General features: G+C 44.5%; 1 protein-coding gene across 1 annotated transcript; it reads left to right on the forward strand.

Annotated features, from left to right (window-relative positions):
• The first annotated feature begins 2,668 nt into the window (after positions 1 to 2,668).
• PITHD1 (PITH (C-terminal proteasome-interacting domain of thioredoxin-like) domain containing 1) lies at positions 2,669 to 15,530 on the forward strand. The gene is made up of 6 exons (XM_015413689.1): positions 2,669 to 2,959; positions 7,945 to 7,988; positions 8,209 to 8,286; positions 9,761 to 9,865; positions 13,018 to 13,126; positions 14,811 to 15,530. Exons 1-6 carry the CDS (start codon positions 2,762 to 2,764, stop codon positions 14,910 to 14,912), a joined length of 636 nt encoding a protein of 211 aa, XP_015269175.1. The 5' UTR covers positions 2,669 to 2,761; the 3' UTR covers positions 14,913 to 15,530.
• Positions 15,531 to 15,861: the final 331 nt, after the last annotated feature.

Genomic DNA, 15,861 nt, shown 5'->3' on the forward strand with positions numbered 1-15,861 from the left:
AGCCAGGGAGACGCTATAGTACGCACAACTATTGTATAACGTACACTCATATAAACATGAAAAACCTAATAAATATCAGATACATACAAATTCCATAAATTACATATCGGCAAGGAAAATAACAGGTTAACAGGTAAGTAGTAATACAGGTAAGTATTGAGTAACAAGTTGCGAAGGTTCTGGATTCTCTCTTCGTTTCGTAGGTTCCACTTCCTCAGAAGTAAACTTCCTTAACTATAAGGTAAAATATTTTATATAATGTAATATTGCGTAAATTGGACCCAAAATTGTGATTAATTGTATAATATAATAAAAATTCATACACCACAATACAAGTTTGTTGTCTTATTCTTCCATTGAGTGATGTAGTATCAAACTTACATATCTGAAACAATATTAACATTAGAATTTTTCATTAAAATATGTATATTCCATACTATAGCATTTTTTTTTCATTTTTTTACACTCACCATAACAGGAATCATTCATCAATACAGTAATGTCGGGCACTAGTCATAACAGCAAATGCTTCCCAAAGCTAGAATGCTTTAGGGATGTTGTTATCCATCCATTCCTTATATAAGACGCCTTATTAAAGGTGCGATCACTAATTATAGAAAACAGGAACAATCTATCATTGTTTAAGCCATGAGGACTAATACTTTTTAAACGATGTATCCAGTACACTTCACATCTAATCAGCATTTTTAAAATCCATTTTATTAAGCGGGTCCTGGCTAAAAACTTCCAAAATAACAAAGGAAAATTCATTGTAATTATGTTGGTGCTCCAAAAAATGGGGAACAAGTGGAGAATCTGTATGCCGTTGTCGAATACGGGACCTATGCTCTACAATCCGCGTCCTAATTGCCCATGTAGATACCCCCACATAATATTTAGAACAAGGACATTTTATAATGTACACTACTCTTTTTGTAGCACAATTTGCAAAATGCTTTAGTTGGACATGTAGCTTTAATTCCGGAAAATCTAGTCTGTCAGTTTCCCAAACTTGCGGAGATACTGAGCATCTGCAGCAGCGATGACTTCCAGGTGTTGCCAATATTGAATAACTGCGCGGAGAGATATCTGTTCTAATTAAATGGTCTCTAATGCTCTTGGTTTTTCTATAACCAATACATGGTTTATTGGAACAGCCCGGTATGTAACTAACTATGTTCCAATGTAGCATTATTATCTTCTTAATTTGTTCAGCATAAGGGGTGTATTCTAAAGCAAGTTAAGAAGATAATGCCCTTCTTGGATAACGGATAATTACAGTTCTCTTTCACAAGTACTGGGGGGGCAAACCTTTTCTTGCGCATAGATAGCCCCCAGTCTCAAACAACTCACCCACAATAATGCAACATCTAATTTGAACATGGACACTGGTACCAGAGCTTCCAATAAACCCAAATGCCAACTGTGCTGCCACATATACCCAGACAACACAATCACTGGATCTAACAACATCAACTTCACCATCTCAGGCTTATTCACATGCTCATCTTCTAACACTGGATATGCCATGACATGCCAACAATCCCCTTTGGTTCCCTAGATAGGACAAACAGGTCAAACCGTACACCAAAGAATAAATGGACACAAATCTGACATCAAGAATCACAAGACTGAGAAACCTGTAGAACACTTCAGTCTTCGAGGACATTCAATGGGTGGCCTCAAAGTAGCTGTTTTATTGCAGAGGAACTTCAGGAACAGACTGGAAAGGGAAATTGCTGAATTACAAATTATTACAACAATCAAAGCAACCCCCCAGGACTTAACAGGGATATTGATTTCTTATCTCACTACATATGCTAAATTCATTCAGTTCTTATATCTGTATTCTCACTAAGAAGGGCTATACATCCTCTTTATTTTAGTGTATTTCTTATTTGGAATAGTAGAATAGAATAGTATATTGGGGTGCATTTCTGTGGCCTGGTAACAGAGAAGACATAAGACTGTGCTACAAATCACCTCACCTTAAAGAAAAAGATACTATTAGTTACTTCCTTGCTTGAGAGGAGACAGATGGAGCATAACAACAAGGTCTCAGGTAATTACTCTTAGCACTCCACAATTAAGAATGACACATTTACACATCTATCTCCAATTTTGACATATTTATTTACCTCACTGTTTCCCCCCGGCCCCGGAATTAAATCCAAACCATGGAGACCTTATAAAGTTAGGTTGTTATTCTTGTTTGCATCTGTTAAAATATCTTTATTATGCTGTATGCGAATTTTCTGTTTTTAACCTCTGTCTTATATGTATGGACTAGTAAATTTCATTTCATTATATCTGAGGAAGTGTGCGTGCACACGAAAGCTCCTACCTTGAATAAAACTTTGTTGGTCTTAAAGGTGCTACTGGACTCAAACTTTGTTCCAGCTTTAGCAAATTAATTTACACAAGCATAGGGAGCAAAATTGTTTAAGCACCAGTTACAGCGGCTGCGAGTAGCCGTTGTGCTTATGCTGAACTGTAGATAAAAGCCACATTCCATACCTCTTTGAATTACCTTTTGGACGCCATTGTTTCCGTTTCGCACGCACACGGAAGTTTATACCGGAAGTTTAGGTTATGTGCCTGTTTGTATGTCTCTATGGGGCGGGGGGGGGGAGGAAAAGCGACTCTCATCACATGACAGGAGGTAGACGGAGAGCACGCTGGTAAAACCAGGGCGCCGCGCCTGCGCAGGCTTTGTTGACATCCGCGTATTTTTCGTTCTCCTTGTGTCTCATGCTGGGCCATGTCTCACGGGCACAGCCACGGCGGGGGCAGCTGTTGCCATGGCGACGATCCTGAAGAGCCTCCCGAGCGGCGTGGCCAGGCCTGGGGCCTTTACCTGCGCATTGACCGCGAGCGGCTGGAGTGCCTGAATGAGCGCAGAGAGGGCAGCGGGAAGCTTGTCTTCCGTGCCTGGGAAGACCGCGGCGACCGCCAGCAGGTAGGTGGGATTGTGTGTGTGTGCGCGAATGCGTGTCTTGTAGAGAACTCCGCCGCTGCCGTTTTTTTTCTCGGGCGGCTTCTACGAGTCGCTTCTGCTCTTTAACCTGAAAGCTCCCCTGAATTTTAGCCTGCAGCAGTTTAGAAAAGTGCTTGTGGTGAGGCAGGCCAGTAACCCCTGTAGCGGTCAGAGTGTCAGACTAGGATGTGGGCGACTTGGGTTCGAATTCGTGCTCTGCTGCGGAAGCTCGCTGGATGGCCTTGGGCCGGTTACTCTCATATTGTAGCCTGCCTCTCAGTGTGGTTGTTGGGAAGACGAATTAGAGGCGAGGAGAACAATATATGCCATTCTTGAAGACGGTAGCATGGAGAGGTACTAAATAAAAGAGCATGAAACTGCCTTATGCGGACCTTTGGTCTGAGAGGCATTATGGTGTACTGGTTAGAGCAGTAGACTAGTATCTTGAGAACTGGGTTTGAATACCCATTCTGCCGTGGAAGCTTGTCGGATAACCTTGGTCCAGTCTCACACTCTCAGACAGACGTACCTCACTGGGTTGTTAGGAGGATAAAAATGAAGGCGAGTGGAACAGCATGAGCTGGCTTGGGTAAAAAGACGTCTAAGAATTTATTTATTTTAGATTTATAGGCCGCCCTCCCCGCAAGCGGGCTCAGGGCCGCTTACAGATGAGGCAAACATGCCAATAATTAAAACAGCTAAAAATAAATGAAAGATAAGTTTGTGCCACAATCTGCTACATGCCCTGCTGATTGACTTTAAGGTATATAGGTGTATGCGTGTTTACAAAATTGCAGTTTCTCTGCATCCTCTGGCAATTTGTAAGTGAGGTGAAGAGCTCATCATGAATATAACAGAAACACCTGTGAGATTCTGGTCACCAGGGTCCGGGACACTCAGTCCAGTCTTGAGTGGAAGACAGGGCTTGTCCTTTTGCAGCATTATCTCAAGAGCACCTTTTTACTTCATGGGACTGAAAGACAGCCATTTTCTTACCAATGAGGGGAGCCATGGCGTGATTTTAAGTTTGCAAAGGTGTTAGCTGAGTTTGTATTGTTGTAGCAAGATTATTTTTAAAAATGCTTCAAGAGACTGCATAAGTATTTGAATGATGCATGTTGGTAGTGGTGTGGAAATTGAGATAATTTTGCCTTTCCTTACGTTGGTAGTAAATTTCATTGTAACGTACATTGGTAGTAAATTACATTGTAAATTACATTGGTAGCAAAGGATGAGATGGTTAGACAATGTTACTGATGCAATGAACATGAAATTGAGCAAATTCCAGAGGATGGTGGAAAACAGACGTGCCTGGCGTGATGTGGTCCATGGGGTTGCGAAGAGTCGGACTCAACTGTGCGACTCAACAACAACAACATTGGTAGTTGCTTTCCCTTTTCTACCCTGGAAATGGAATTTGTGTGAATATTTTCCCCAGTGGACCTGCATTTTGTTCAGACTGATTAGAGTTCATGTTTCTCCCTAATCTGAATTGCTGAGGGTGGGATTTAATCTCAGTTTCCTAACCTGACTCCAGTTGCTAGTCATTTCACTGGTATGGCCTCTGAACATGAATACAAAAACTAGATATTTAGTTTTGGATTAATGTAAAGTTTTTGACTTTTTGAACTGGTATAAGTTAAGAGTGTTGTCATCTTTTCTAGCAGAAGCTATGAGAAGGGCAAGAGCTGAACGGGTGAAGAACAGCAGATTGACTTTAAACCTGTAATCTAAATCATCACCAAGAAGGATATAATCAAGTTTCCCATTTTTTTGTTTTTTAAAAGAATTTTATTAGTTTATGCACAGGGAAAGGGGAAAGAAGGGAAAAAGGATACACACACACACACAAAATTTAACATTCTGCATGCAAATCTTCTCATTAGAGCTTCACATATCCATTATTCTTCATTTAATCTTGTGGCGCCCTGGCATGGACGGGCGGGTCTTCCCCACGACCAGACGCCGTGTCCGAGAGTCATCCCCAACTCCCCAGGGGAACGGAGGCCTCAGAAATGGGGTTGGGCTGCCAGGTTCCGTCACCGTGGCCAGCCCTTTCAGTCCCCCTGCACAAGTCCTTAGGATTACGTTTGCCAGGTCGTCTCTCTCTCCGACCATGGACTCGCACGTTCCTTTACCTCGACCTGGCAGTCCTCTTCCTCCCCAGCCTCCTTACACGTTCCCCTTTTATACCCTTCTCCCCACTGTCCCTCATCCCATTGGACACCCGGGTGTCCATCACTCATGGCCCCGCCTCTGTATAAAGGCTCAGACGCCCAGCCAGGGCGGGGCCCTTCATCCCCGTCCGGCGCCGGGGTGGAGCCTGTCGCCTGGCTCATGCCGGGTGGCGCAGGAAACCCGGGATCGCCGGGCCGTTCCGGACCGGCCGACGTCGTCGTTGCCTGCGGCCTCCCGAGGCTGGCCCTCCAGCCGCGAACCCGGGGGCGCGCCCGGTGACTGAGGGGTTGCGCCGCAGTCCGGCACCGCTCTCGCTCTTCCCCACCCCCTTCCTGGCCTGGCGTCATCTGGCTCTCCGGCCCAGGGCTCTCGGACGCTATGAGTGGGGGTTGTATGACACCAGCGGCGGGTGGGGGTTCTCAGAAGAGGCCCGGGACGTCAGGATCGGGACACATCTTATTTTCTCAGTACTTCAGTTTTAGCCAGTTATAAAATTTATTTATTATTATTCAAATTTATACCCCGCCCTCCCCCGTAGGGCTCAGGGCGGCTTACAGGGCAAGATAGTCTTGCGACAATAAAACCACAATACAAATAACAGTATATCTTCATTATAAAAACATTTTATACAATTAAAAACCCATCCTATCTCACATAAAATGCTCGGTGATGACTAAACTCCAAACCCCACGGTCCCATAAATTATTCTTCCATTTTTCCTTTTAATATATTTTTTACTGTGTCCATTTCAGCATATTCCATAATCTTCATTATCAACTCATACAGTGTTGGGATCTTCAATGTCCTCCATGTCATTGCAAATAAAATTCTGGCTGCTGTTATAACATGTAAAATAAAGGATCTATGGTTCTTATCGAAGTCATCTGGTAAACAGTTTAACAAAAATATCTCTGGCTTAAAAGGTATTGTAATATTCAAGACTGACTGTAGGAAAACATGTACTTCAATCCAATATTTATGAACCTCTTTACATGTCTACCACATACGGTAGTATGATCCAACATGATTGTTACATTTCCAACACCTGTTACTCAAGTTTTTATACATTTTAGCTAACCTATCTGGGGTTAGGTGCCATCTATAAAACATTTTATATAAATTTTCTTTGAATGAAACAGATTTAGTCAATTTAACATTCACTTTCCATATTTTACTCCATTGTGACAGAGCTATGTTATAACAGACATTTTGCATCCATCTGACCATACATTTTTTAACTTTTTCAGCGTCCAAAAATATCAGAGCCGTCTGCTTCTCTGGATGAGCTTCATAATATTCTAATATGTTTAAAACTGTTCTCACACTATTCTTTAGCTGTCTTTTGGGTAAGAAACCTGCCTGGTCCTGATGTATAAAGTCTATTAGAACTTTTTTCAAACTTGCAGCCAAGATTTTTGTAATCACAATTCAGCAAGGAAAGTTTCCCATTTTGTAATTCATACTCTGCTAAAGGAAGCATGTGTATAAATGGCATGTAGTTTAGTTTAGTTTGCAGTACAGAAATGATTTGTGTGGAGACTAGCGGTGAGATAGCCTGCAAAGATATCCTAGTGTACTTTTAAGGATATTATATGTGATAAGCCATCCCTCCTGCAGAGCAAAAGGAAATAGATTGGTTTCCCATGTTGTTATTCAAGCACTACTTTGATTTGTGATATAGTGGCCTAATTACAAAAATCTGGCCTAGTCAGCCTGTATGCTTGGATGGGAGAAGGCAGACATAGCTGTAGCTGTACCGCTTTCAGCAGTGGCTCATGTTTCTTAGTGGGTGCCTGGTTCATGCTTTCGAGATTGTGCCTGCCTCCTTGTTAGGTGGTGGGGAGAATAAAGAGCGGTACCTAATTTTTAAGGACATGAAGATGGTTGGTTCGGAAGGGAGTGGTCATACAGATTCAGAGTTGGCGGTGTCTTTGGCCAGTGTCGTGTACTGGTTAAAGTGGTGAAGATGGAGTAGGATCTGGGAGACCCTGGTTTGAATCCCTGCTTTGCCATGGAAGCTTCCTGGGTAATCTTGGGCCAGCCAGTCACACACTCTCAGCATAACCTACCTTACAAAGCTGTTGTGAACATAAAAGGGTGAAGAGGAGAACTATGTAAGCTACTTCAGGGAGAAAGACAGGATATAAAGCAAGTGTATAATGGTTCAAATATTAAGAAACTTTCTGGTACAATTGGGGTAGGTAGGGCAAATTAAGCATATTGATATACTCTTTGTATATAGCATGCTCCCCAAATCCAGGTTTTAAAGCAATGTAGAGATCTTTGGGAAGGAATGAGATGCAAGAGGAATGTAGCAGGGGTTGAATTGATGGCAGGGTCTATGGCAGGGTCATTTTTGAGAGAGATGAGAGAGGTGCATCCTGTGTCCAGATTGCTTTAACCACACACCTGTATTGAGTATTTGCTTATAGGAGACCAGGCATGGAAGCTTTTGCATATTGGCTGTCCTTTTTAAGCTATAGATGCAACATAAATAACTGATGTAGGCGGATAGGCTAGATTTTTAAAATGTGGGCTACAATAATTTTAGTGCGCTTGTTTGCAAATCTGTTTTAAAGCCTGAAAAATTGCTCCACTACTTGCATGTGTATCCCACCATGCTTAAAAACTTTAAGTATTAAAATCCAGTGGCCTGTGACATTGTCAAAGTGCCAAAGAGCAGATTATGTGACTCTTCAGTGACTGGAGTCCACAGTGCTGCTTCTTTCTTAGCAACCAGAACTGAAGTCTTAAGTCACTAAACCCCATTTTGTATTTCTTCCTTCCAGTTTGTCGAAAGTGACGACGATGAAGAGCTTCTGTTTAATATTCCGTAAGTACCCATTTTTAATGAATTCCTGACTCACCAGCACCTGTTGATCTCTGGCTGTTTTGTAGAGCTTGACCTTAATAGCAAAGCATTTTGAGGATGGGCTGGTGGAAGCTGGGCTGCAGGGAGGAATTTCTGGAAAATGACAGCTGCTTATGACAAAAGCTAACTCGACTGTTTGACTAATAACTACCTGGAAACCAGTTTACCCACTCTTTTGCAGGTTTACAGGCAATGTGAAGTTGAAAGGGATAATTGTGATGGGAGAGGATGGTGACACTCATCCATCGGAAATGCGGCTGTAAGTGGGGACTGAGGGGTGAATCAGATTACTTGCTGGGGTGGTTGAAGCTGCTAATCCACCATATAAAAGTCCGCCACCACTTTTAATTCCTGCTTCAACTTTTCCTACCATTTTAATCTTCTGCTCAATTGTTGGCATTGAATTAGCAGTTAACATTGCAGTTCTCTACATGTTTACACAAGAGTAAGTCCCACATTATTTAATGGGGCTGACTGCCAGGTAAACAGGCAAAGAGTTGCAACCTTAGCCTCTTCTCCCCCTCCTGTTGATTTCAACAACTTTTCATATTAAAAAGCCCGTCAGCTAAGAATCGAGCCTGGTTGGTTCAAATCAAGAGATTGGCTTCTGCAGGTCTGTTCTGTTCGTAGGGCTGTCTTCCAGTCCAGTGACACCAGTGGATCATGGGTGAGGCCACTGAAGCAAGTGTTATTCTTTATTAAAGAACTGTGAGGGGATTTTGTCGCTTTGCTTTATAATGGCATCAGCTGTGGCAGTCATGCAAGAAGGTCTGGCTGGTGCCTGTAGCAGTTGGTTGCAAGCACTTTGTGGGGGGGGGGGAAATCATATTCTGCCATCCGTGGACTCATTGGGACAGTGAGGTGCAAAGAAGTGACTGCCAGCTTGGGCATGAGACTGAGAGGTCCCTTTAGTTGCTAAAATGAGTACACTGATTACCAGTAAATTCCGGTTTTCTTTTAATTAGAAATGCTGACCCTACTGACCTACAAACAGTGGCACCCAAGGGAAGCCCATGCCTGCGGTTCCTTTTATTTTCAATAGGGGGGCAAGTTCCCTTGTCTTAAACAGAAAGTGAAAACTTTCTTCTTCTGGTTTCAACTTACTTCTAAGTTGGTTATTCTTGGTGCCAGCTGAGACTCTTTTTCCTATTGCAAAACCGAGACATTCTCACTGTTGGGTGCTGAGGGAGGAAGGGGAACCTATGCAAACTTATACAGGGTTATTTTTGGGCAGGAATTCACAGGAACAGAGTTTCAGCTGGCTTCAGAGATGGCCACGCCCACTACAGCCAAAACCTCTGCGTGCCTGGCTACAGAGGGAAGGCCTGGAGAGCGAACACACACACCCCGGTGACTCCGAGGCAGGTGGGCCAGGGAGGGCCCTGGAAGGATCGGGGAGGTATTTAAATGCCTCCCCGTGCCTTCCCTGGCCTGTCCAAGGGCCAGCTTGCCCGGGCTCCCCACAGCCGTGGGGTGGGGAAAGCCAAGGGAAGGCAGTTTAAACTGCCTTCCCTTCCCTTCAAGGGGGGGCTTGCCTGGGCAAGCCAAGGGAAGGCATGGGGTGTGGCCTGATATGCTAACGAGCTATGCTGTCAGGGGTGTGGCCTAATATGCTAATGAGTGTCTGGTGTTGGGTGTGGCCTATTATGCTAATAGGTTCCTGCTGGGCTTTTTCTACAAAAAAAGCCCTGGCCTTATATAAGCAAAGTCTTGCTGTTCTTTCCTTTCCCCAGGTTTAAGAATACCCCCCACATGTCTTTTGATGATACTGCCAGAGAGCCAGATCAGACATTTAGCCTGAACCATGACGTTGCAGGAGAACTGGAGTATCCTACCAAGTATGGCACTGTTTTTTCCCCCAAAAAGTCCAGTGGCACCTTAAAGACTTAACATTTATTTCAGTATGAGTTTTCAAGAGCCACATGTAACCTTTCTATATCATCGCCTCCCTTTTCCCCTTACATTGAGATTTTCATTTGAAAGACTTGTAAGTCACACTAAGCCTTGTCTCCTACCCTGTAATGTTCCCTGTAAGATTCCCAAGTACGATTTCCTCTTCATGTATTTATCTGAAGAAGTGGACTGTGACTCCCATAAGCTCATATTTAGATAAAGGTTGTTAGTCTTTAAGGGGCTCCTGGACCTTTGGTTTATTTTGCTACAACAGACTAACAGGACTGCTACCCCTTTGCCATCATCATGGAAGGCACTGCTCCTCCTGAAGCCACATACATTATGTATTGTATGCCTCCCCAAATTCTGCTTCTCCATATCCTTTGAGTCTGTCTCATTAAAAACTCAGTGCTTCCGTGACAGAAGTGCAGTTCCCAGCATCTCTTGAGAATGGAGAGTCATAGCTGTTAAACTGGCTCAGGCTTCTTCCTTGCAGAAAACTGCTTGGGGTGCTTGAGAGGATGGGAAAACTATTCAGTTGGGGCTTGTTAATAGCCCACAGCTGGGACTGCATCAGTTGCTCCAGTGCTCCGTGAGCATGTTGCACAGTGCCTCCTCTTCCTCAGTTCTCTGTGTAAAATGTTCAGTAACTTGTATTGACTCTACACATTGTCCTGATTTGGTAAATAAATATACCTGCTTTGCTCACTAATCTTCTTCCTTAGGACAGGTCCCACGTTGAAGGGTGACTATCCTTGCCCAAAAGTACCTGAATGGACTCTCTATAAAGGCCTTCACTTCCTCTGGTCTGGTCTTACAGCGGAGGGCTGTGGCTTTATGCCCCCTCAGGCTTCTTTCACTTAAGCCTTTGGTATCATGTATTGGGGTGGCCTCTTTTATGCTTCCAGTCATCCAATCCTCCATTTAGTCATAACACATTTATTTTAAAAACTTTATCCTGGCTTTCTACCACTAGAGGTCCAAGGTGGCTTGCCGATAAATCAAGACAGGATGCTTATTATTCAAGAGTCACTTGACTTTACAGTTAGTGTTGACCTTCAGCCTGTCACCTGATATCCCAGTGATTGCCCTTTCACTGAAAGCTGTACCCTGATTAGAAGGACAGTGTGGGGTACTTTGAAACTGGGTAACATCCAGTAGTCTCTGGGTGCGTTCAGACGGGGGCTTTACATCGGTTAGGGTGCCGGTTCCAACCGGTGTACTTACGGGTGTTCACACGACGAACATCTGCCTCCCATCCCTAACCGGTGTAAAGCCCTTTACACCGTTGCACTCTGCCACTAGGTCCCAAGTGGTGGTATACTGAGTGCAACGGTGGCTTCCGGTTTACCCCGGCGCCTGATCGCTCTCCACCGGTGCCTTGCCATTTCCGTCGGAAGCCTGAGGCTTCCGGCTTTCCCCCGCCATTTTTTAAAAAAAGTAAGCGGTATGCGCTTGGGCGAAGCTTCGCCTTGAGTGTTTGTTAAGAGAAAAAAATTCCTTAGTTTAACTTCCCAGAGGAGTCCGGGACTTAAGGGAGGCCAGGTTGGGCTTTAAACTTTAAAGGTAAGTCCTTACCTTTAAAGTTTAAATGTAATTGGGGGGGGGGGTTTGAGCATGCGCAAAGATCGCAATTCTCTGAATGGCTGCCTATGCGCATGCTCAAACTGTGCTTAAAAAAAAAACGCCGACGCCCGCAGCGTGTGAGCAGGCGTACACCGGAGGGATCTGCAAGATCGCGTGTGATCGCGTTTCTGCCGGCATAAACTGCACCGGTTCCAACCGGTGCAGTTTATGCCGGCAGAAAGGTCCCGTCTGAACGCACCCACAGAGACACAGATGAATGCACATGAAGCTGTCTTATACTGATTCAGGCCACTGGTCCATCAAGGTCTGCAGGGCCTCCAAGACAGAGCTCTTCCACCAGGCCTTCAATTAGGAGCCGCCCTCACCACTACCACCAACATCTGTGGTTATGGGCCGGCCCCAGCTTTGAGATCGAGCCATACCATCGTGCAATGCCAGAAGATCACTGAGTCGGAAATTGTCTGCTGTTACATCATATAGCACACCATCTCAATTAATGATGGAATGATTATTATTACTAGCACTTTATGATTATTTGATTGTTTTAAAATGTTTTAAGTGTTTTTATGTGGATGTTATGGTACCTTGTACCGACTATGTAAGCCGCCTTGAGCCTGTTCACGGGGAGGGCGGGATACAAATGGAATTAATAAATAAATACAAATGGAATGGAATTAATACATATAAATAAGGTCAGTATTGTCTACTCAGACTGGCCAGCTGCTCTCCATGGTCTCAGGCACAGATCTTTCGCATCATGTACTGCCTTGTCCTTTTTAAATGGAAATGTGAAGGATTGAACTTGGGACCTTCTGCATGAAATGCAGAGGCGCTTTCATGGCTGCACAACTCAGTCACAGCAGTTCCTTGCAAGTGGGAGCACTGAAAGATCAGGCCATTACCCGATCCTTGTATTTGGCAAATGCCCACAGCAGGTCTCTGTGCTCCTGCTTTGCTGTCTTACACTTGAATCTCCTGACATGCCGTGCCAAAGTTCTGTTGGTTTTAGCTGCGTCAGTTGATTCCAGGCTCTTGTTTGCATTAGCTTATGTGCCTGGCATGATGTTGCACATCACCCATGGAAAATGTAAAGACAAAAGCCACATTAAACCTTTCATTAGGGCCAATCAGAATTATGCAAAAGGTTGTGCAAGTTTTTAGGTTCTCCCGAATTCTTTGTTAGGAGAAAGTCTTCACAGTCTTTCTGGTGAAATCCCCTAAAGGTTAATGGTAAGAGAATTCTGCTTCTGGAATTCCCCCCAAGTAGCCACAGACATAAAACCAAACTTGCCAGCCTTGGTCAACCCTAGCGCTGTTATCATCCCCATGAAGACCAGGGGCTAGAGCTTCAGGAACTGGTTGCAGCAGTTCAAACAGACAGATCCCTGTTTTCTGTCCTGCTGAGCTGACACTTCTGTCATGATGGGTGTTGTTTATAACTCCAGAGACTGGAAAGTATTTGTAACAACAGCTCTACAGACAGAACATTGGACTTTTTCCCCCTTTGCAGAATTGCTCGCTTTTCAAGCGTTCATCATCTCTCAATACACTTCTCCAAGAACTTTGGTGCTGAGACGACAAAGATCTTTTACATAGGCCTGAGGGGAGAATGGACAGAGGTAAGAGTGCTCTCTTGTCTCACTGACAACAACTGGGAATGCAGAATGATGGCTTATGTGCAATTCTGGTGTGACTTTTCTGAGCATGGGCAAGTGGTATAGATCCAAGCCCAGATACAATGGGAACATGGCAGGTACCTTTATAGGAGTGTCTCTTCTGCCAGCACTCCCACCCTGTCAGTTTGCTAACATGTGGTATGTCTGGAGTTTCTCTGGATTGGAGAGCATAAAAGTCTGGGGTAATTGCCCATGCATAAGGCACAATCATATTAAAAGTGAACCAGGCTTAAATGTAGTTGTGTCCCGGTGCTCCACATGCATTTCAGTTCCTAGCAGTTTTGCTGGTGGGAGAAGACATGATTGGTTGGCCTGTTCTTGTGGTGAGTTATGTCATCCTTGAAAACAGGTACATACAACTTTTGCATAACCCTCTCCCCCTGCCAAAACCCTAGGTTTGGGTAAGGCAGGAGGCCATGTCATTGGTTCTCTTCCATTGAACAGCAGTTTTCCTGATTAGCTTGTAGGTGATTCTTAAGTGCTATAGATGGGTATTTGACATGCCCTTGCATACCACCTAGTTCTCATTTTAACACATCTACTTCATGCTTAGTGGTGTGAAAATACTTCCTACATTTGGCTAATTTCTGTTGATGCTGGCATGGGAAAATATCTAGAGAACCAGTGTAGTTAGTATCAGATTAAGATCTGAGAGACCCAGATTCAAATCCCTCCCTCTTCTATGGAAACTGACTTCGTGCCAGTTGCTCTATCTTGCCTACCTGCCATAGTGGTTGTTAGGATAAAGTGGAGGAAGGGGAGCAATGTAAGCTGCTTTGGGTCCTCATTGGGTAAAATAAGCAGACGTGTAAATAAAATAGAACATTCTGATAGCTGAAGCAGGCTGTCGGCTGTTCAGAAATTCCTGCTTCTTTCCTCTCAGCTTTCCAGATCAAGAAGGTGAGACTAGTAAGAAAAGTAGTTGCTGATTTTTTTCCAGTGCTGAGCCCTGCCAAGATAGACAACTTTTGGTTGCCCCAGCCAGCTGGACACCTGAGTGGCCACAGTGCATGCTTAGAGCTTGCTTGGCTGGGTAGGATGTGGGGGGTGGTATACTTCCCTGGAGGATGGCAACCCATGCTTTGGGGGAAGCTGCTTGCAGCAGATGTGAGTTATTCAGAGGCAGTGAATGCTACTGAATTGTGGGCAAAATCTACAGACGTAGGTAAAGGTAAAGGTTCCCTTGCTCGAAAGCCAGTCGAATCCGACTCTAGGGTTGCGGTGCTCATCTCCGTTTCAAAGCCGAAGAGCCAGCGCTGTCCGAAGACATTTCCATGGTCATGTGGCCAGCATGACTAGACCCCGAGGTGCATGGAACGCTGTTACCTTCCCACCGAAGTGGTATCTATTTATCTACTTGCAGTTTCTTGCTTTCGAACTGCTAGGTTGGCGGGAGCTGGAACTAGAGATGGGAGCTCACTCCGTCTTGTGGCACCCGGGTCTCAAACTGCTGAACTGCTGACCTTCCACAGCCTGCAGTTCAGCGTCTTAACCACTTGAGCCACCACAGCTCCCGTCAGTAGAGTCAGTGCTTAAGTGGGGGGGGGGGTCAGACTTGGCTTTCCAGAGCTCTGACACTTTCAAGGTAGCAGACTTTAAAGAAGTTTTCATCTTGTTTCTTTTGCAGGCTCGCCGCCACGAAGTGACGATCTGCAACTATGAAGCAGCAGCAAACCCTGCTGACCACAGAATCGATCAGGTCACGCCGCAGACACATTTCATTTCTTAGCTTTGGAGACGCATATCGCACAACTGTTTTGTGAACTCGGAACATTTGTGGCAACAAGGAGGGTCATAGATTTAATTCTTTTTGTGTGCAAGAGGGTGTTTTTTGGAAAAGCAGGGTGCCAACAGATGGCGATCATGTCAAAAGCCATCCCTGCTGCTGCCAAAAGGACAGTCACAGCTTAGAAGCTTGAAAGCCCTGAGGAATGGCTCCTTGCTGGTCTGCACAGCAGTTGTCTTGACTACAGAATATCTTTCCAGGGGGCTGGCTGTTTTCTCAGCCACTGATTGGCTGCTTAACTGCTGGTGAGCATATATAAGGTGTGAGGTTGTAGGGCAACAACACTGGGATCATTTGCACAATTGGGGGTTTGGTTCTGGCTTTGGAATGTAATGGGGGGGGCAGCGATGAGTGACTTTCTAGGGAGAATCCTGGCTCACTTCCAAGCATGTTAATGCGAACAGACCAGTCATGCCTCTCCATAGGCATTTATTCGGTTGCCTTTTTGTTGATGCCTGATAGGTTCAGTTGTTTGCCTAAAACCTTGGGAGCCAAAGAGTTAGTCTGTTGTAGGTGTGACTTTCTAAGGTGGCTTGATTGTTATCCCCCCCCCCAATAAATATGGCAAAAAAAAATCTTTGTCTCTTGATTGCAACACGCTTACACCTCTAAGAAAGGAAGTCATTGGCATAAAATTAAATATAGAGGAGAACAAGCAAAACAGGAAATGAAACTCTGATATGGAAGCAACAAAACCTGCGGGATGTAGTTGGTAAGAGAAAGAGCCTTGGTTTGTTGGTGCTGGAAATGCTTTCTGGTCTCAAAGATGGGACAGATGCAGAGTGGAAAGCATCAAGCACCCTTCCCTGAAATCTCCTGTGCTACCAGCTAACCAAGGGCCAACGGATCATGAACAGTGAAGTTCTACTGATTCTCTTCATATGCCGCTTGT

This window comes from Gekko japonicus, unplaced genomic scaffold, assembly GCF_001447785.1.
Source record: "Gekko japonicus isolate JY-2015 unplaced genomic scaffold, Gekko_japonicus_V1.1 scaffold547, whole genome shotgun sequence".
Taxonomy (NCBI): Eukaryota; Metazoa; Chordata; class Lepidosauria; order Squamata; family Gekkonidae; genus Gekko; species Gekko japonicus.

Excerpts from the sequence above, each read along its gene's own strand:
- PITHD1 (XM_015413689.1), top strand. The coding sequence starts at position 2,762 with ATGTCTCACGGGCACAGCCACGGCGGGGGCAGCTGTTGCCATGGCGAC. Across the intron at positions 2,960-7,944 it reads ACCGCGGCGACCGCCAGCAG|TTTGTCGAAAGTGACGACGA; the intron begins GTAGGTGGGATT and ends TCTTCCTTCCAG. Across the intron at positions 13,127-14,810 it reads TGAGGGGAGAATGGACAGAG|GCTCGCCGCCACGAAGTGAC; the intron begins GTAAGAGTGCTC and ends TTTCTTTTGCAG.